Source organism: Neolamprologus multifasciatus, chromosome 10, assembly GCF_963576455.1.
Source record: "Neolamprologus multifasciatus chromosome 10, fNeoMul1.2, whole genome shotgun sequence".
In the NCBI taxonomy this organism is placed as follows: domain Eukaryota; kingdom Metazoa; phylum Chordata; class Actinopteri; order Cichliformes; family Cichlidae; genus Neolamprologus; species Neolamprologus multifasciatus.
In genome coordinates, this window is record NC_140448.1 from 27,026,048 (window position 1) to 27,048,402 (window position 22,355).

General features: G+C 40.1%; 1 protein-coding gene across 5 annotated transcripts in view; it reads left to right on the forward strand.

The window, feature by feature from the left end:
• myo7ab (myosin VIIAb) overlaps window positions 1-22,355 on the forward strand; it is a 59,988-nt gene that overhangs the window by 24,360 nt on the left and 13,273 nt on the right. For 4 of the 5 annotated variants that reach the window (XM_085174121.1, XM_085174123.1, XM_085174125.1 and 1 more), the window contains 14 exons: window positions 2,761-2,919; window positions 3,637-3,729; window positions 5,564-5,658; window positions 5,877-5,961; window positions 6,339-6,557; window positions 10,465-10,782; window positions 12,800-13,009; window positions 14,126-14,302; window positions 14,388-14,477; window positions 15,486-15,613; window positions 17,442-17,568; window positions 18,643-18,762; window positions 19,927-20,100; window positions 20,383-20,610. In XM_085174121.1, the coding sequence (XP_085030247.1) occupies window positions 2,761-2,919; window positions 3,637-3,729; window positions 5,564-5,658; window positions 5,877-5,961; window positions 6,339-6,557; window positions 10,465-10,782; window positions 12,800-13,009; window positions 14,126-14,302; window positions 14,388-14,477; window positions 15,486-15,613; window positions 17,442-17,568; window positions 18,643-18,762; window positions 19,927-20,100; window positions 20,383-20,610 (2,223 nt within the window). The remainder of the gene's footprint in view (window positions 1-2,760; window positions 2,920-3,636; window positions 3,730-5,563; window positions 5,659-5,876; window positions 5,962-6,338; window positions 6,558-10,464; window positions 10,783-12,799; window positions 13,010-14,125; window positions 14,303-14,387; window positions 14,478-15,485; window positions 15,614-17,441; window positions 17,569-18,642; window positions 18,763-19,926; window positions 20,101-20,382; window positions 20,611-22,355) is intronic. The other variant, XM_085174122.1, reaches the window with a different exon arrangement.

Here is a 22,355-nt window from a genome sequence, read left to right on the forward strand (position 1 = left end):
AGACATTTTAAATGAAAATAAGAAAGAAAAGTATTTCATTGTGTCCCGCTTTCCCTGTTAATGCCCTACCTGCCCCCCTGGCAAAACTTTGCTAGACCCGCCCCTGACACAGTTACCAGCTGTCAGCTACATAGAAAAGGATCCTGGTGTTATTTGTCTCTCAGAAACAGTTCATAACTTCCCTTCAACTCATTCATGGCACCTTAAAGGTAAACCTGTTTCTCCATCACCTGTTCAGCTCTGATGATTCAGTAAGGACATCTCCTGGTTTCATCTTCATGTTTCCCTCTCACCAGATATCCAAATCGATATCATATCAGTAACATAGCACCCACCAAGCTGTATAGAAACTCCGTCATGCTAGCTAGTACGCAGTACGAGTTATTGTAACTGACTGTAAAATGTCAGCACAACGAAAATAAACTCCACCTAAACTTGGTTTATATCTGACCCAGATAGACTGCAGGTCATAACTTCTTACCTGAAGTTCAGTTTACCTGACACTCATCCACCTGCTGGCCTCTGTGGAAGCTCCGCCATAGACACCACCAAATAACTGAGTTATTTTTACACACCGGCCAGCATCTGGTCAATCCACCACCTTTCATTGTTTATACCGTTACAAAACAACAACAACAACAAAACCGCCTGGTAGGGATGGGTATCGTTTAGGTTTTATCCGATACCGGTGCCAAACCGGTACTTTTGAAACGGTGCCGGTGCTTAAACGGTGCTCAAACCGGTGCTTAAAGAATGGAGAACACAAAATTGGTCCAAAAACCTCTCATGTTCAGCTGTTTTTTTGTACAAAGATAACAATGTTAGCCTTTTCTGCAGCTATGGGGCATATATGGTATCACTCTGGGCTGGAAGCAGTGCTTAATCAATGGAAAAAACACAAACTTTGTCCAAAAACCTCTCATGTTTAGCTGTTTTCCACTTTTTCTTTGGTCATTTTAGCCTTTTTGGCCAGGATGAAGGGAGTATCTGCCATCAAACAAGAAGACAGCTGCTTTAAGCGTGTGTGTGGGTGTGCCTGTGTGTGTGTATTATCGTATCTGTTCATTTAAGAAAAACTAAAAAATATGTGAGGGGAACAGATTGTATTGTCATTGTAAACTAATGTACACTTGTCTCTCAAAAATATGGAAGACAGCCGCATGTAACTACGACGGTGTTTGCTAGTTCACCTTGCATGCATTAATGTAATAACGTGGTTAGCCTACTCAACGTAAATTACACACGAACAACATTAAGCTACTCACGCAGAGAAGAACAGCTGCTGCTGCATCATCATCCGTCATCATTTCTGCTACACTAGCAGGGCCCCGGGTCCGATAACAGGCATCACACCCGCAGTAGATGTGCACGGTGTGAGGTCTCGCAGCAAGCTATCAAATACGGCGCATTTCTCGGCTTTAAAAAAAACACTATGCGTCGCCAGGTGTTTCATCGGATTCAAGGTGTTACCTCCTTTGCACAGTATCACCTTAAAGCACTTGTTGCAGCCTGCTGAGTTTGCATATTTTTCTGTGAAGTACAGCCAGACTTTTGACCGCTTGGCCTTGGGCATTTTTAATCTGTAGCTCTGCTCTAAAAGAACGTAAGTACCTGGGCCCGCCTACTATCCTCAGAAACGTAAAATGATTGGCTAGAATCTAAAGTGTATCACAGCTCAGGGGGAAAAAAGCACCGAAATAAAGCACTGAAATGTGCGCTGCTTTTCGGTCTGGTTACTACCGTTTATGACAGAACCGGTACCTATCCCTACCGCCCGGTATGCCCGATGGTCAGTCCAGCTATGGTCAGTACGAGGATTTCTTTTGCAGTTCGTCTGAAAAGATGCACTTGCGCTTTGGGATCGTTTAAACATCATTAGGCGCGTTGCTGCGTGCTGTCAGTCCCATCTGTGAGCGCAGAACAAACGCTGACAAAGCAGCAGTTCGGGGATGACGTCACACGCATGGGTCCTCTGTCGGAATACAGGAAAACCCGGACATTTTTATCAATCTCGAAAATCCCCCCGGACAGAATGTGAAAAGTGGACATGTCTGGGGGAAAAGAGGACAGTTGGTCACCCTAGTTCAGAGTGCAGCCACGGCATAGCTCCGCCCCCTTGTGAAAACAGACTGTCTCAGTTATATAGTTTTCATACTGTTAGGCTACTAAAGTAGAATTTTTACTTATATAAAGGGTCTAAATATTTCCTATCACACAATATACATATATATATAAATATTAAACTTTCTCATATTTGTAGAGTTAAATCAGAAAACTGATGATGCTAAATTAACTTAGCATATACCCGGCATAAAAACTTATTAGAGCATGAAAACGCTAGCTCTGTCTGAAGGTAAACTCATGAAAAACTCGTAATGCTGAACATACAGTCATAAAAAGTATTATTGCAGTAACATAAGACTATCAGTAGGACTACATTTTGGCTGGGAAAACTATCTGCCTGAAACGTAGTTAGCTACGATAAGCTAACTAACGCTCCTGAAATTATAGAAATGGTCTAAAACACAAGCATCACAAACATTAGTTTGAAACTAAAATAAAACTGGGCCTGTAAGCTTCTAATTTCACGTATTCATAGCTTATAGCTCACCAGTGATTGTGTGGCCCACTTTAGCATGATGTAGATTTAGTTTTGGTTTGAACCCCAAACCTTTATAAGCCTTCATTTGCACGTCAGGAGGCACTGCAGAAAAGGGTTGACTCATGTTTTAACACTGGATGCTTGTTTCTCCTTCTCAGCAGTTTGATCGAGAGCTGTGCGTTCGTCAGCTGCGCTACTCTGGCATGATGGAGACCATCCGGATTAGGCGGGCGGGTTATCCAATCAGATACACCTTTGCTGAATTTGTGGATCGTTACCGAGTCCTGATGCCTGGCGTCAAACCTGCTCACATACAGGTCAACATTAAAATCAGTCATCTGTTTCACTGCTTAGTCCTGACAGATTATTTTAGCTGAGATATTATCATTATTATTAAAGAATCTTTTACTTAAATTACAGAATGATGGATTTTTAGAGCATATATCCACATTAATACAGCATATAAAACACGGTGTAGAGGCTATTTGAGCTTCCAGTCTTGTATCAAATATAATTACGGTATATTTACAGCAGCTTACCATTGTTTAAAAATGTGAATATGGTTTGGAAAGTATTTGAAGCTGTCTTTAATGAATTTTGACCTTAAATTAACTTACTTAAAAAATATATTTGGATATATTTAATAGATGTTTGTTAAATTTAAAACTGACACATTGCTACATAACCTTCTTAACTCTTTCCCCCATTGAGACAACATTTGATGACCTCCCCTGTAGCGTTAATGAGTTTTGACATTTTTTACTATATATCAGTAAAGTTGTGGTTTGTTCTGGATTTTTCCAAGATCCCCCTGACATCAGTCATTTTGTTTTATAGGCAGGAAATCTAATATGACAGCTCAGAAAGTTCAGAGAAGAGAAACGAGGGTTACCCCAGTAGGTGTCTAAGGTCGAAAGAGTTAAACTGACTGTAATTCAACGTTTCCTTAATTCTGATGAAAATCTTAATGATAAAGCTTAAAACAAAGTACAAATTCATGTCAGGAGTCATTATTTCTAGTTCTTTCTTTCCAGGAGGACTTACGAGGAACCTGTCAGCAAATAGTCCAGGCCCGGCTGGGAAAACATGATGACTGGCAGATTGGAAAGACTAAAATTTTTCTAAAGGTTGGTTTCCTCATGTGAAAGTTAGCTTACTGAGGCCTTGATCCAAAGACTTTTGAATATTCGGCAGAATATTAGACAGTTTAGGCAGCTGGTGATGTAGCAAAAGGCTTTTCTGCTGTCATTTTCATGCACAACAAAGCAAAACATTGATAGCCTTAAAAAAGTTTTAGACCTTCTTAATGAAGCTCGCTGCAGTGTCCATCTGTGTAAATGTTGAACAAGGTCTTTAGTTCATTTATCACAGGATTTCTTCTGCAGCTCAATAAACTTTTTTGATTTTGCAGGTTCTTTTTAACATAGCAGCAAAAAGAGAAAACACAAGCATGCTCAATCAGCCAATGACATTCACTGCTGTCATCCCCAACCAGACACTTTGAGGGGGCAAACCATCCTAGCAGGTCAATCGTATGTGGTTAGGGTATACACTAGGTGGAAATGCTGTACTTCCTGGCTGTTTCTACTGTTCTTTTCTAATAAAAGCAAAATCACCAAAAACTTTGATGACCAAGAACATTTTTTACTTTAATAGCTCAAGTTTGTTCCCTCTAGACTTTCTTCCTTCCATACTCTGAATGTAGCTCTCAGCCTCAGTCATTCCTAATTAGGGCTGCCACAAATGATTATTTTGATAGTTGACTAGTCACCGATTATTTTTGCGATTAGTCGACTAATCCGATCATCATCCATTGGAGTACAGCTTATTGCACCAGCATGCATCTGCTCTTATATAACTATCATTAGCTTACAGCTTTAAGTGTTTAAGGTATGTGCAAACTAAAAATAAAAACAAGATGATAGTTTATTACATTTCAATGAAATTTGCAGATTGTTTCGGTGAAGTTTAATAAACTCCTTGCTATCTAAAATATAACAGGACACCGGAGTAAATTCTCGAGCATCTCACACTTCTGATAATCAGTTGTCTGCTTGACTTTTATTCAGCTGTGCAAAAACTATAACTTTGATCTCAGCCAAACCAATTTACTCAGGAACAAATAAAATACTAAAAAAAAGCCAAACAATAACATTTTTAAGTTATCTTAGTGACATATATCATGTTTAACCTGAGTAGCAAAAGACGGCGGTGGGTTTGAAAACGATTTGCCTGGAGTCCGGTGTTCTCACGGGCTCTAGTGAGTCTTACCCCCGGCTAGCTATTGAGCTAGTGGGTAACAGACGTCTCCGAAAACGTCAGAGCGCTTTTGAAAATATGTGGTGTCTTGATAAACTGAGCAGATATTTGAGGTTTACACAGCTACATTCTCGCCTGAAAACATGTTAAACGTTTATTTTGTGACCCAGAAAGAATAATAAGAGTAATATTAAAACTAACTAGCTGCCGCCATTGTTGGAAATGGAGCAGGGCTGCGCTATGAATTCTGGGACAGAGCTACTTCTTCTTCTTCGGGGTTTAACGGCAGCTGGCATCCTTGTACATGCAGTGCTGCCATCTTCTGTTTCAGTCCGTTATTACACTCTTAAATCCTACTACTTATTCCTGCGTCTTTTGGGATCTTACAAAGCTTCAAACGACGCCTCGACTATTAAATCAGTTGTCGACGATTTTAATAGTCGACGTAATCGTGACTAGTCGACTAATCGTGGCAGCCCTATTCCTAATGAAGGTATACATTTTATAAAATGGGCCGAATTGTCTCAGTATGGGTCCCCAAGGCAAAAAACACAAGCTCCTATAAAGCTAATTTCAAGTGTTTTATTTAAGTTATTAAACATAGTTTTGGCAAAAGCGCTCTACGTGATACTGTGCCTTTTTGTTGCATATTATAATTTAAGAAATTTTCTTGTCTTTATTTGCCACTTTGTCTCCTTTCAGGATCACCACGACATGCAGCTGGAGATAGAGAGGGACAACGCCATCACCGACAAGGTCATCCTTATCCAGAAGGTTGTGCGTGGGCTTAAAGAGAGGTAAGCGACTTAAGACGATTCCCAAATATCAAAAGTTTTTGTAGCTCATTGGAATAATGCTCTCTTCTTCCTTAAAGTGTAAAATTAGGTCCAGCATATGTACATATCTTTGGTTTACCACAGCGTGAAGCAAAGGAGTAATGAAAAGAGATTTCTGTCTTAACCTACAAAGATAAAGGTTTGAAATCTAGTTTGTTTCCTTCTGTCACTCCTCCAAGGACAAAATTCCTCAGACTGAAGGGCGCTGTGACTGTTATTCAGAAGGCCTGGAGGGGTTACCAGTGCAGAAAGAATTACCAAATTGTGAGTCGTCTACATCAACAGCCTGATTTTCTGTAGTTTTTTATGCACTGAAATATTCTGAAAGCCTCAGTATGTATTTGTTTCTCCCAATTTTCATCTATTCTCTCCGTTTTTTGTTTTCAAATTTGCAAGGTCTTCTTAAACCAGATTAAAATGAGACAGAGTGCAGTGGTAGCTCTTTCTTTATTTTATTCCAAGTTGCATAAAATTGCTTCTTGCAAATGTTAAACACATGTGAAAACATTCCTTCCCCAAGATGTACTCATGTGCGAGCCTCAGCACACGGTGTCCGATATAAACAATTACAACACCAACAAAAAACAAATTAAATACATAACAATAATCCCTGACTTGTCAAACGCGTTCCCCTCCATCAGATGCAGTCCGGCTTCTTGCGCCTCCAGGCCGTCTACAGGTCGAGGAAGTACTACCGAAGCTACCGGACGACTCGCCGTCGCGTGACTCTCATCCAAGCCCGTTGCCGCGGTTTCCTCATCCGGCAGGCATTTTGGCGGCGTCTTCGTGCCGTGTTGACCATCCAGGCCTACACCAGGGGCATGATAGCCAGACGCCTCTGCCAGAGGCTCAGGGCAGAGGTAAATAGTTACTACATTTACTACTGCTACCTAAATCATGTTGTAGGCGGGTCAGGAAGACGAGAACACTGGTCCTGAGGGCAGACTGACAGATGGAGGTGAAAGATAATATGGCGTCTTTATTATATTTCATCGGTGCTAGATGCAACTGAACACAAGTTTGTTACTTTGATGAAGAGACAGACGATATCATTTTCAAGTCTACCCAGTTAGCTTAGCTTAGCATAATAAGTGGGGGAAAAAAGGGTTCACCTCTAGCTTCTGTTCAAAAGTTACAGATTTAATATAGATCTACTAGGGGTGCAACGATACACAAAATTCACGGTTCGGTTCGGTTTGATACTTTGGTGTCACGGTTTGATATTTTTTCAATACAAAAAAAAAAGTTCATGCCTTTTTAATTTGTCATTTATTAAAATTATAAATATATATTTTAACTCAAAAGTACAGTTTTTAAATTTAATGTTGCTGAAACAAAAAAGTAATAAATATATATATATATATATATATATATATATATATATATATATATATATATATATCTGATCGAGAAATCACTCATCTTTGGAAAAGAGTTTATTACAGAGAAATGGCTCTTTCCAAACTAAGAGCTATACTATACGCTTCTTCTGGGCTATATTCTCAGCAGCATATTAAACATATCAGGTCCCCATAAGGAGAATCATGTGCTAACGGCTGTCTAAACAACTCGGGTAAAGTTTGTAGCATGCGTGCTTGTTGTTTTTGTCTGCTTCCACTTGTCTTTGCACTAGGATGATGTCGGAGTAAATGTGCAGTCATAATCGTTGTGTTCCCACTAGTGCTGTCAGCGTTAATCTCGTTGAAATGACGTTAACGCCAACACGTTAATGAGCTAACTGCGCTAACGCACTAGTTCCCACCAATGTAATTGAGCATTGTGTGGCACATCCGGCATACTGTTTTACTTTAGTCCATGACACGCTTACCTTCAGGGTCATACCTCACAGGAAAACCAAAAGAGTTCCAAACGCCAGATCTGAATGAGGGTGGGGGAGGTTCAATTTGCCATGTTGCAAGGAGAGCTTAACTTCTGACTCGCTAGCTTGCGCTGCGCTCAGTGAATCTGCGTTCGACTACCTAGGCGGAGTAGACAGACAGCATCGTCAGAAGGAAAGTTGATAAAATTAATTTAAAAAATTTGTATTGTTCGATACATATGCATACCGAACCGAAAGCACTGTATCGAACGGTTCAATATCAATACGAGTATTGTTGCACCCCTAAGATCTACATAGCTACCAGCTCCAAAAAGTGAAGCCAATGCAGAAGTGCCTTAAACCTTACCAGAGCAGGGGGTCCTGTGTTTGCAAAAACCTCATAGCCTCTTTTGATTTATGATCTCATTAAACACCTTTTGATGAGTTTATGGCCTCAGTCACTAGTTTTCTGCCTTGTTTAATAATGTCAATTTTGTAACTTAAGATCACATTAAGAGTGCTATTTCGTAAGCAGTGGTTATCAACACTGTGGCTGATCAGCATTTTGTATACAGTCTGTACTAACAATATCCAAATGAATCTCAGTCAGAAACATATAGCTCGCTTATTAGTGCCATTTATCTTATTTAATGCTAAAATAATTTTTAAAAATAACACTTTTTGATTTTGTTACCTTTAGAAAAAAACTATTTCTTTATGTTAAGCTGCTCTGGTGGCTCTGGCTTCACATTTTCACGAGAATAGCAATTATGTGAATAACTTAATTGCGACAACAGCCACTAAAGGATTAGGGAGTTGATATAAACGTCAGCGTGCCGTTACAAAAATCCTTTGATAAATAAGAGGCCTCTAATCACCAATCATTTTATTTGCTACAATGAGCAAAATGATTCTATGAAGTAGCAAAATAATCCATAATTGAATCTTACCTTTTGATTTTTGTATCAGTCATGTCAGGCTTTATTTAAAAAAGCGACCACCCCACCACTGTAAGTTATTTTTTATTTCTTTTTTGGATTCAAAAGGAAATCCCTGTCATTCCAATGAAAATGTTTAATGTGTGTGTATGTGTTTTTTAAATATGCTTGGTTAGGATGTAATTTATTCAGTTATAATGTATAACCCCAACTTATTGAAAGTGTTCCTGAGATCATGCAGATATTTCCATGACAGACTCATACATATTTTTAATGCAGTGGTGCCTGAGGACCCTTGTCCCTTGCGCAGAGATTTCTCTAGATTTTTTTCAGTCTTTTGATGATATAATAATGTGCATTAAAGATGAGATATTCAAAGTCTTGGCAATTTTACGTTGAGGAACTTTATTTTGAAATGCAATTTTTGGAGAACATCTGCCTATCATTACTCCCTATAAACTCTGCCTCTCTAAGAAGCTCTTTTTATACCCAATCATGTTACTTACCTGTTGCCAAATAAGCTGATTAGTTGTAAAGATTTTCCTCTATATGTTTCTTTTTATTGCTACTTACTTTTCAGCCTTTTCTTTCCCTCTTTCCAAGTTTTTTGAGACATGTTGGTCCCATCAAATTAAAAATTGCCTAATATTTTTCATTAAGCAGTAAAATGTCTCAGTTTAAACATTTGATTTGTTTTGTGTTTTATTGTGAATAAAATATGGGATTATGACATTTAGAAATCATTGGATTCTGTTTTTATTTACATTTTACACAGCGTCCAGCCGTCTTGGAATAAAGGTTGGACATTTTGGTTTATCATGTGGTCAGACATAAGATGAAAATATTAGTCCTGGGTATTTAACTCTGAGTGGGGTTGTCATCTTGGTGGTGGTCCTGGAAGTCAAGCCACCCTCACATCATGTGATTGGTTAGGTCACATGAGTTGCCTCTGCTGGCCTTCATTGGGTTTAGGGTAGTCACGGCTCAAAGGCCCATTCTGAGCCAGGATTTGTTAGTGTGACTTTAAATAATTTTTTAGATCTTTTGCAAAGTTTTGTTTCACTTATCTTTATATATTCTTGTATTTATTCTTTCTGTATTAAACTCTGTTGGCCTAAAATATGTCAGCATAAAACTATTTTTTAACACATTATGTTACAGCGATTTTATGTAAAAGTCTGTAAAGCTGTTTTCATGCATGCACTGCAGCTCTGAGCTGTGATGAACACGATTCGATGGATTCACATGTGAGAATGCAAATGTCCCACGTAGTCCTGCCAGCACTGACATGCTGGTTCTCAGAGTATTTCCAGTTGCTCGGTGCAGACTGTTTTCCCCTCTGTGCTACATCTTTAAGAGCATAAATGTGGGTAATATCCTGACCTGAGTCTCAGGAAATTGTCCAGAATTTATGTGTGAAAACAGCTTTTGTAAACTATGGAAATGTTTGTTAGCTTTTCAACTTTTTCAGGGTAAAATTGCTATTTTTATATGATTTCTTTTCCCCTGAAGACTGTTAAATAAACTATTGTATTTTGTCAATGTTTGCTTAATCTCATTTTCTTATTAAATTGAACGTTCAGGGAACTGTAATATTCTCAAACATGTCTGCAGTTCAAGCGAAGAGCGTGAGCTGTCTAGGAGCACCGCAGCAGAGCGGGTGACAGACCAGAGGCGGCTGCTGCTGCGTGTTATCATGTTAAACATGTTCATGTGTCAGAGTGTTACAGTGTTGACCTCTGCGCTGTTTTTATTCGTTATTGGTTATGTTAGTGTGTAGAAGTTTAGATTTATTCTTCTGTGAATAGCTCATACTTCATGTCGTGTTCAGCTTTAAACAATATTCATAATCTTTGTCGACTATTATCTAATGATAATGATTTGTTAGATTAGTTTCTACTCTAGTTTTGACTAACAGTTAATAGAGAGCAAGACAAACAATAAGATGACAGAGAAAAGTTCCTCTGTGAACTCTTGTCCCTCTGTTCCTCCTCTCACCTCCCTCTACAGCTGCAGCATCGACTGGAAGCTGAGCGCCAGCGCCTGGCTGAGGAGGAGCAGCTGCGACACCAGATGACAGTTCGGCGGGCGAAGGCTGAGGCTGAAAGGAAACACCAGGAGCGGCTCATTCAGCTGGCACAGCAGCAAGAGGAGAGGGAGCGGGAGGAAAAGGAGGAGTCGAGAAGGAAGAAGGAGCTGCTGCAGCAGATGGAGAGGGAGAAGGAGCAGCCAGTCGACCACTCGGACATGGTTGACCGTATGTTTGGTTTCTTGGGGAACTCCGGGCCGCTGCCCAACCAGGATGGACAGGCACCAGCTGGTTTTGAAGTATGTATATGTGGGTTTTGTAGTCCAGTAAAAATGTCTGATTAAATCATCCATTAGCTAGGATTCCCCCCTAGTTTTTGAAGGGGACACACGGGGTTCTTGGGATTTTTTTCCAGGAAATGTCAAATATGTAATTTCCTTAATTTCTGGTAATCTGTGCATGCCCCTGCATGCATTTATGATGGAAATAATATAAAGATAATATCCTTGGCCCTACAGAGGTTGCATGAATACTATCAATACATGTCATTGCCAAGAGGTGTGCTGTGTCTCCTATCTCAATGTCAAGAACATGGAGACAGGCAATTACTTGAGGAGAGCTGGACAGGGCCATAGAAGGCTCTTAACCCATCAGTGGACCAGTAGCTGCTCCTTTGTGCAAGGAGGAACAGAATGAGCACTGCCAGAGCCACAAAATGACCTCCCGCAGGCCACTGGTGTGAATGTGTTCACACATTATTACTTCTAGGCTACTACTGTAATTCATTATTATAAGGAAGTGCTAAAAGCTCCCTAAAAAGCCTTCAGTTAATCCAAAATGCTGCAGCAAGAGTACTGATGGGGACTAGAAAGAGAGAGCATGTTTCTGCTCTATTGGCTTCCCTTCATTGCCTCCCTGTTAAATCCAGAATTGAATTCAAAATCCTGCTCCTCACATACAAGGTCTTAAATAATCATCTTATCTTAATGACCTTGTAGTACCATATCACCCTATTAGAGCACTTCGCTCTCGCTCTGCAGGCTTACTTGTTGTTCCTAGAGTATTTAAAAGTAGAATGGGAGGGAGAGCCTTCAGTTTTCAGGCCCCTCTTTTATGGAACCAGCTTCCAGTTTGGATTCAGGAGACAGACACTATCTCTACTTTCAAGATTAGGCTTAAAACTTTCCTTTTTGCTAAAGCATATAGTTAGGACTGGATCAGGCGACCCTCAATCCTCCCTTAGGTATGCTGCAATAGGTGTAGACTGCTGGGAGATTCCCATGATGCACTGAGTATTTCTTCTTCAGTCACCTTTCTTACTTTTCAGTCACCTCTCTGCATTGAATCACACTTGTTATTAATCTCTGTCTCTCTTCGACAGCATGTCTTTATCCTGTCTTCCTTCTTTCTCCCCAACCATTAACGACGGATGGCCCCGCCCCTCCCTGAGCCTGTTTCTGCCGGATGTTTCTTCCTGTTAAAAGGGAGTTTTTCCTCCCTACTATCGCCAAAGTGCTTGCTCATAGGGGGTCATATGATTGTTGGGTTTTTCTCTGTATGTATTATTGTACGGTCTACCTTACAATATAAAGCACCTTGAGGCGACTGTTGTGATTTGGCGCTGTATAAATAAAACTGAATTAAATTGAATGTCTGACCAAAAAAATCTGAAAAAACTTTATGAGAGTGGTCTGAGAGCTGACTTCCTTTATTGGGCCCTGTGCTGACTGCCTGGCATCATAGCACCTGACTGACATTTGCCATAGAAAGCCAAAATTGGCACCAACACTGGCACCCCGCGCGTTTCACAGATGAGATTCACTTTGAGCACATGTGACAGACGTGAAAAAGTCCAATCATGTTGCCTGCAACATCATTCACAAATGACAGTGGCTCAATGGTGCACAGACTTCTATAGGCTAGGCAACAGGACCCTGACTGCTGTTCGGTATCAGGATGTAATCCTTGGACCCATGTCAGACCCTATGCTGGTGTAGTGGGTCCTGGGTTCCTCCTGGTCCACGGAAATGCTCCGGCTCATGTGGCAAAAGTATGCAGGCAGTTCCCGGAGTCCAATAGTAAACCTCTGAGATATTCTGTTTCTGTCCCGCCGACACCACCAGGTTCCACCTCAGACTTAGTGATGCCATGGTCCTAGTCTACACTGAGGGTTTTAGTACTATTTAGATGTAGGAAGCGGATGGTTTGTTTGGTCCTCACCGAGAACAGTGTTCAGTGTTTTGGTCTCTGGTCCCTTTCAGCTCTTCTGTTTTTTGTCTCCTAGAAATTTCTCTCACATATCATTTTGTTTCTCAGGATTTGGAAAACACGCCTCGTGGTGAGGAAGCTGAAGAGGAGGTTTTGAGCGAGGCTCCCCCGTTACCTGACGAGGAAGAGGAGGATTTGTCAGAGTATAAATTCTCCAAGTTTGCAGCCACCTACTTCCAGGGTGTCTCCACCCACACCTACATCAGACGGCCACTGAAACAACCTCTGCTTTTCCACGAGGACGAAGGAGACCAGCTGGTGAGGCTGACCTTCGATCTCTATCTCAAAGCCTTTTACAGCCCCCGATCATCTATTTAAGTTATTCGTATTATTGGTTAATGGGCTCAGCAGATTTACACACGTACCGGCTGCTGAGCCGATTACGAATATGTTTTGGGCGAAAAAACTTAAAAGTTAAAGTTAAACTGTCACTCTTTTTGTCCTTTTTCTGGAAAAAGAAGAGAACACAACCATATCACCAAAAATGTTGGTTTTTCAGTTTAGTTTTGGTATGAATAAATTGTTAATTTTCTTATTATAACACATAACAATCCAATCATCTTATAAAGTTCTTACTGAGACGGCAAAACAGTCACACCTACACAAAGGGACCTTGTAACTCCTCGTTAGCAGAAAGTCAGAGTTCAGACATGTGAAGGAGCAACTAAAATCCTCTGAGCTTCGAACACTGGCCTACAAAAATGTTTACAATGCTTTACTCTTGACTGCTAGTGGTGCTGCAATATAGGCTGTAACCTACAGCATAGCAGCTGAATAAAACAAAGTGCATAATTATGCATCAGACCCCTAAAACTGAGAATAAAGACACTGATTAATTTGCACACAAACACTTTCCATGTGTGTCTCAAGCAAGTGCACTATCAGTGTCTCCCTCAGTGTCTTTTCAGTAATGTATCTAATGTCATGGCCTTTTTTGTTAATGGAGGTCTGATCAGAAGATCTGTGATCTGCAGTAATACAATCATAGAATTTTAGTTTGAATAAATAACCGTGCAAAAAATGTTCCCCAATAGCAATAAGAGTTCACCAAAAACACACACACAGTTATACATTTCAGAATTCAAAATTAGTTTAGAACTTTATCTCAAAGTGCTTTGTACTGTACTGTAAAGACCCCACGGTGTTAGAGAGAAACCAGAGAGATCAGATGATTCCCACGAGCAATAACCTCACAATGGTGGGAGGAAGAACATTGCACAAAAAGAGTCTCAAAGCTGGTGATTTTTTATTTATTTTTATAAATCAGAGATAGTGCTGTAGAATAATTTTGAAATCACTCTAACGTGTATAATGAAAAATCTGGTGATTTCAAAAAAGGTTTTTCTTATTTGCCATATTTGACCTGTCCCCCAGGCGGCTTTAGCTGTATGGATCACTGTGTTGAGGTTCATGGGCGACCTCCCGGAACCCAAATGCCCGATGGTCATCAACGACGGCAGCGAGAAGATCCCCGTCATGACAAAGATCTATGAAACCCTCGGCAAGAGGACCTACAAGCGAGAGCTGCAGGAGCTGCAGGTGGAGGGAGAGGTGAGAGGATGCTGGGGATTGTATGAGTCGTTACAGATTGTCAGGTCAGAGCCTCCAAAATGCCATCTCCTGTTTGTACCTACAGAACAGCTCCATAGATAGCCAGAAGAGGAACAGCGTCAGGCATAAACTCGTGTCACTCACTCTGAAGAGGAAGTCGAAGATCACTGAGGAGGTGAGAAACACATCCCTTCTTTTCAGCTGATCTAAGTAAATAGTTCATTTAACATGTCCCATGTTTTCCACTTTTAATCATAGGGTGACGTGATAACAGTATATAACCAAACCTTAAAACAGTGTTAACTTAAACAAAAGAAATGGGAGAACCTGGACAAAAATGGCGGTGTAGTCAGTACCGTCAGTGGTGACTCCAGTTTGGTGGCTGTTCAATGGGGTGTGTATATGTGTCCCATATTATATGTATTGTACCGAGTCAGTCAACTGAAAGAGAATGAACAGTTATGCCTATAACTTCTGCTCCCTGAAGGAGAGGAACTGGGTACAACACAAGATTGCCCCGCCCCAACTTGGCTTGGTGAAGACTGCTATCGAACTGAGGGATCATTGTGATGATGGGGTATATGTGCAGATGAGCCTGTGTGCATGTCATCACAGGTCATCTGCCTTAAAGTTGCAAACAGAGATTTCTTCAGCCAGGACATGCAGAGGTGTGATATCCCATCTTATTTGTGTTGTACCTCATTCCTTTCCTTCGGGGAACAGAAGTTATAGGCATAACTGTTTGGGGTTTTTTTGAGCACTGGGACACTTGGACACCGGGAAACTGAAGGTGGCACACCAGTGCAGTGTTGCACTGTTGCCTCACCTTGAACAGATCCTACATTTGCTGTAATGTTTGCATATTTTCCCTGTACCTACATAGATAATGTCTGACTTGATAACATAGAGATCCAAAGATAAGCCTGTTAGGTTACCTGGTGGTTCTCAGTTGGATGTGAGGACCCATGTTTTTTCTCTTCGTTAGCCTTGTGATGGATCAGTAACCAGTCCAGGGTGTACCCTGGACTGGTTACTGGTAACAGCTGGGGTAGACTTCTTGTTGAGAAGTTTTTTACCACTATAGCCGACAGCCCAAAGACTGAAATCCAAATGTTTCTTGGATTCTGCAAATTTAAGCTCAAAACCTTCAAATTAATGCTTTTTTCTGTAACGCTGGTGGCAGGTCACCAGGCGGCTGACAGAGGGGGACTACAGTCTCCAGGGAAACAGCATGCTGGAGGACCGACCCACCTCCAACCTGGAGAAACTTCACTTCATCATTGGCAACGGCATCTTGCGGCCCACCCTCAGGTGACCCATGAGTGTCATCGGCACTAAATAGAGGCTGCTCCTAGAAGCAGCAGTGAGGGATGAAGATGTTGCTTGCGGCAGCATGACGATGCTTTATCGATGTTTTTGGACCAAGCAAATGACGCACTGATGTTTTTGTTCTCTGGAGTTGATGAAAAACTTCAAGATTTATTCTGATTGTAGATTTTGTCTCGAAGATGACACTGAATTGAAATGAATAGGTTTGTTGAAATCAGATGGCTTTTTCGGCTAAATTCAAGTGTGGAGAGCGTTACTCCTGTGAGTGTGGAGCTTGAATAGTTAGTGTGGAGAGAGGTTTACTTTCATACCATGATTATTAAAAGTATGTAAATGGACTGATTCTTATATAGCGCTTTTCTACTCTCCCGGAGTACTCAAAGCGCTCTATACAACATGCCTCATTCACCCAATCACACCCATTCTCACAAGCACTTTATCTATACTTAGTGCTGTCTAATGACATTCATACACATTCATACTCCGATGGATGCATCGGAGAGCATCTTATTAATTTAAAGCTATTGAGATGATTCTGGCTTGTGCATTTACTACAACCATTCAGAACAGTCAAAATTAAAGGTCTCATAATCTGCAGACATATACTCCTCCTGTCTGCTTCACAGAGAGTCACTTTCCACTGTATGGTTTTGTAAACTATTAGAGACTCTAAATTCACAACTTAGAGGAAGCCCACATACGAGATGTCTGTGAAGGTTCTCGGTCATCCAGGTCATCGTGGTCAAAGGAGCTTGCAAGGAAAAGCGTCTGGACTTCTTTAAGTAATTTAAAGAAGTCCAGACGCTTTTTTTTGCAAGCTCCTTTGACCACATACGAGATGCTGCAACACAGTTTAAGAAGCTTAAAGGAAAAGAAAAATACATTTCTCACAAAGACGGAACACAAATAAGGCAAAAACAGAAAATCTCCTGTAACTCAGCGATTAATAACTAATGCTATAAATGGTAATATTTAAACAAAATGGGATGATTAGTTAAAAAAGGGAAGATAATTTGGAAACCAAAGTAAAATTAATTAAAATTATTAACAGAAAGAATTTTTAATATTGGAGGAAACAGAGAAATGATTCAGATTCAGCACAAAACCTGGTCACTCTCCATCTTTTGTTGGGTCTTAGAAACTGCCAGATGAGTCCTGCCTCGGCATCTGTTGAGCTCGGGTTCATTGGGCTTCAGCAATTTAAAGACACAGCTCTGAGCCGAGTACACAGCCTTTCACATGTTTAGGTCTGGCCTGATAATGCTTGTTTAGTGGATTCACTGTAAAGATCCACATTCTGGAAATGTTCACACTTAATGACCAACGCTTGTAAAAACAATGTGTTGAGAATGACTGTTACAGAGTATCAAGTCTGTAACAACAGAAATGCATTTTATGTATATATCTGAAATATTAATGACTTGACTGCTGTTTTCTTACTTTCTGAAACTTCTAGCGGACCTGAATGGTCCCTTTGGTGGACTAGTTTTAGCCCGCGGGCCACATGTTTGTCAAAATGAAACATTAGTGTTTAGTCCATTCTCACTTTAATTCAACTTTATTTTTCTCTGTAAGTGTTAAATAGAAACCATTTTATGCTGTTGACATAGCAGACCTGGAGTATGTTCTGTATGGAATATTTGGCTATAGATCACCTCGCTGCAGGAACACGGTCCCTACATCCAGATGCTGGCCGATCCTCTTTGGAAGTTTTTTTTAAATGGGGTCTAATTTGATTTAGGTCTGGTGACTGTCTCGTGTATTGAAGAAGGCGTCTGATCTGTTTGTTGAATGTTGTCCTCTGCCTCAGAGACGAGATCTATTGTCAGATCTGCAAGCAGCTCAGCCAGAACCCGTCCAAAAGCAGCCACGCCCGCGGATGGATCCTGCTGTCCCTCTGCGTGGGCTGCTTCGCCCCCTCCGAGAAGTTCGTCAAAGTAAGAAATGTATTTCTGATGGGAAACCTGATGATTAAATCTCACGGTTAACTGGTGAAAACTGCAACTCATTTACCTTAAAAAACTGAAATGGGGAAAAAATAACCACAATTGTAACTGCAGTGTCACCATTTTTGCACTTTTACACGCTCAGTTTTTCACTTGTATTTTCACGTTACTGATATTTGCCCACCACTGCCTGAGTAAAGTGTTTTGTGGTACTCACTGTTTCAACTCTATGCCGCCTGCAGTACCATTATTTTCATCCATGTAATTGTACTACACATGAAAGGTCAGGAACAAAAAGAAAATTCATTTAATAATAATATATTACAGATGATTTAAATTTGACCATAAAATAAAGAAATAATGGTAAACTGCAATAAATAAGCATGTCAACAGAAACACGACCGGGTTTCAAATGTGGCTGATGTTTCTAATCAGCCACCTAACAATGTTTCTTCCTTTTTACTAATGTTGGTCAGCCAGCTGATCCAAAGCAGACATGTGTAAAAGATAAAGTCATATACACTAAGAACAAAGATATAATCTTTTGTTTTCCGGCAGTGGATTTCAGTCCAGGAGAGCAGATGGGACAGATCTATAACTCGATCCACTCGCATTTAGTCAGTAAACAGCAGTCTGTCCGTCTCCACCATCACCATCAGCAGGTCTGATGGCTGAAAATCAGTTTAAGTCCTCAAAGAAGTAAAAGCTTAAAATAAAGTAGTCAAAGGGAGAATCTCAAAGATATCATCTGCAGCTTGATCATTGCAAGGATTAGTTTTTAACAAAAACATAACAGGTATTTTGGTCTGACTCAAAACAAAATATTACATCTGAAAATCACGTTTAGCTTTAGAAACTTTTAATTAACTTTTTTTCTGACTGATTTTAGTAAAATTGAGTTATGAGTTTGATTTCATTTATGTAAACAGAATAAACATAATGCTGTGTGCAGTGTGTCAGCCTTTGGTATGTCACACCTTTAACCTTTAATCTGCTCAGGGCTGTAAACAACCTTTATGTCAGTAATACGATGAATATTTTCTCTTCTTTCTGCTCTGTTATCAGTATCTACGGACATTTTTGAAAAACGGTCCTCCGGGTTACGCTCCCTACTGCGAGGAGAGGTTGAGGAGGACGTTTGTCAACCGCACTCGGATGCAGCCACCGTCTTGGTTGGAACTGCAGGTGCCAAAAATCTTTCTGCTCTGTGTCGTCAAGTCCAGCCAGTGAATCCAGTTTGTCAAGTGTCTCATCTTTTAACTGGAAGCATTTGCAACAGTAAATTGATGGGATGATCAGCGTTTGTTGTTCTGTTTGCGGTTTTTAGGGATTTACAAAGCATGTAGCTAATGCTATCACTGTTATCACTGAGTAACAGTTACAAAGCTCACTGTGTGCTGAGGGAGTGGTGTCCAGTTTAGCTAAAATCTGTAAACTGTTTGTTGAAATACATCTATAACTATATAACTGTAATAAATATCAGCATTAAATATTAGAAACTAGAATTAGCTGAAAATAACTGAGATAATAACTATTTTCATATCATTCCACTGGTTTTCATACTTTGGTTTGAAAACTGAGATGATTTTAAGATAGTTTTTATACTTCTTTTCAGGTGTTTAAAATGTTACATTACATACATGAAGAAACATCTAGAAAGCCTGACGATGTTTTACATCAAATTACCGAAAACTGTAAAACTTTACAAGAAAACAGCTAAATGTAGCTAGTTTATTAAAATTCAGTGTTCTTTACTATATTTATTCTCTCTTAAATTCTCATTAAAACATCAACTCATGTGATCTGGAAGAAGCCATTGGTCCTTCTTTAATTTTAATTTTATTTATCGAATTTTAAAGTTTGGATCAAGAGGACTGTAGCAGTAACCTTCTGACCTTCTTTGTCAGTTTCTGACTCGTGTTTCTCAGGAGGCAGCTCGCTCTTTCTCCTATTCAGTAACCACAAAAATGAGGCAGACATCAAAAATAAAGGATAAAAGTTTATTTATTCCACACAAAACCAATAATTACAAAACAAAATAACCACAATCAAACATCACAAATTAAAGACCTCAACAAAAAATTTAAATCTGTAACGACTGATCAAAAACTGAAATTAAATTTGAATTTTTTTATGCTTTGTTATACTTTTTCATCTCTTCTTTTTGTGGTTTTCTACAGGTTAATTATCTTTAATATTAATAATGGGGTTATTTTTACAGGTGGTTGGATGGTAGAGGTTGTAATATTTATATTTTGAAGTGAGCCTATAACACCACAATGCTGCACAGCTGTAGGACATCTTAACTGTTGCCTGTCTGAACATGAGTCTCATTGTTTTTCCCTCCAGGCCACAAAGTCTAAGAAGCCCATCATGCTCCCCGTGACATTCATGGACGGCACCACAAAGACACTCCTCGCAGACTCGGCCACCACAGCCAGCGAGCTGTGCAACGCACTGGCGGACAAAATCAACTTGAAAGATCGCTTTGGCTTCTCGCTGTACATAGCTCTGTTTGACAAGGTAAAACACAGGCTCTACTGACAGCGAGGTTATAACAGTTAACTATAACTAAGACGTTTGTCAGAAAACGTGCTTTGGTGCTCATCTGGGACGTCTGCACGAGTGTATTATGAATTTCCTAAATCTAACACGGAAGACAAACTTAAGTGAAATGATCAAACTAATACTTGGAACTAACTGAAACTAAATTTAAATAAACAATATTTTTTAAAATGAAAACATTTAGTCAGTTTGTTCAGATCTCATGGAGTTTATAGGTAACTGCAAGTATGTTTTCATCAGGTGTCGTCTTTGGGCAGCGGTAACGATCACGTCATGGATGCCATCTCGCAGTGTGAGCAGTACGCAAAGGAGCAGGGCGCCCAGGAGAGGAATGCTCCCTGGAGGCTGTTCTTCAGGAAGGAGATCTTCAGCCCCTGGCACAACCCTGCCGAGGACTACGTTGCCACAAACCTCATTTATCAGCAGATCGTCCGGGGGGTGAAATTCGGAGAGTACCGCTGTGAGAGGGTGAGCCTCTGAGCTGTGTGCAACTCTGTGTAAAAGAGGGTGAGATACTGAACGTTGAGTTCGTCCCATATGGATCCACTGGAGTAAGACTGTGTGAATATTACATTAAACCCACTTGAATGGGAGAATGAGGCTTGTAGTAAGAAAGGTTTCTGAGCATTTAAATAGAGTAGAAAAGCACTTTATAGGCACCATTATGTAATGTATGGTTGCAACGACAGTAGTATCACTAGGGCTGGGTATCGTCACTGATTTCTAGAATCGATTCAATTCCGATTCACAGGGTCCCGAATCGATTCGATCCACGATTCGATTTAATTCGATTCGATTCGATTCACTTTGATTTGAATCTGGGAAATTTTGACAGTCAGAAATATTATAATTCAGATCAGTACATTTACATATTTTTGTATCTATAAAAAGGAAGCTGACACACCAAGACTTTATCAAAGGTGTAAGCATCACAGCAGAGGCCTTTGTGTCAAAGTAGCTGAGGATAAAACACAGAAAAACATGAAGGTGATTTTCCTGTTCTGGGATTTTATAAAAATTTTCTGCAGTAGATCAAAAACGAAAGAAAACCATTAATCAACATATGAACATTACCTCTGAAGTTACAGCGGTTTTATTAGAGACAAGGCTGAGCGTTTTGCATTTTGCATAATTTTAAAAAGTTTAAATTTGTTCGGTATTGAACGGTAGAAATTAGGTTTTATTTTCGGAGGTATATAAAACGAAAAAAAACCCCGTCAGCCGACAGCGCTGTAAACAACGGTAGACTTGTGCGTAACAAGCAAGCAAATAATGCAGAAAACAGTACAGAGAGAGAGAGGGAGAGAGCGCGCGCAAGAGAGCGAGCATGCGAGAGAGAGCTGTGCATCGTGGTCGAAGCAAAACAATAAAAGTCAGAGTGAATACATGACGATGTTTATGTGAAGGGTATTTTGGATCTTCTTTTGCTGCTGGTTCGGTCAATATTGTTTGGAGAGAAATAAAACTAACAGCTTTAGAATCAGCGCATAAAGGGCGTGAACACAAAGCGCGGACCGCCGACAGATCAGAATCAGCGCGCTGTTGGCTTTCAGCCCCGACTGTGAGAAAGGCAACATCTAACTGATTCTGATCCGCGGTTGGGCTGTGTGTTTAAGTCTTTGTGCAGAATCCATGTTCCTGCTCTCATTTACTGTCTTAGCTGTTTGGTGGTTGTTGAAGTTTTGTGAGATTTCACCAGAGATTCTGGCATTTCGGGCAAAATACATTTATATTAAAAAATCGATTCAGGATTTTAATGATTTTACGATTTTACGTTATCCAAGCCAGAATCGATTTTAATCGATAAATCGATTATAAAAACCCACCCCTAAGTATCACCCACTGGTTTCTGGAATTTGCACTTTAAAGCCTCAAGGTTTGCATTTTGTTATAACAATATACAGTGTTGGGGAGTAACGGAATACATGTACCGCCGTTACGTATTTAAAATACAAAATATGAGTAACTGTATTCCGTTACAGTTACCGTTTAAAAAGGTGGTATTTAGAATACAGTTACTTTGTTGAAATAAATGGATTACACGGCGGTACTTCCCTGTTTCATATTGTGGCGGGTCAGGACTGTTTGGGTTTTGTTTGACAGCTACGTTCTGTCGTTCCAGGCGGCAGCGTTACGGTTGCCATGGTTACAGGGTGACTCTCTCTCTCTCTCTCTGCGTGTTTCCTGGGTGAGAGAGGCCTTTTTGTTGTTGT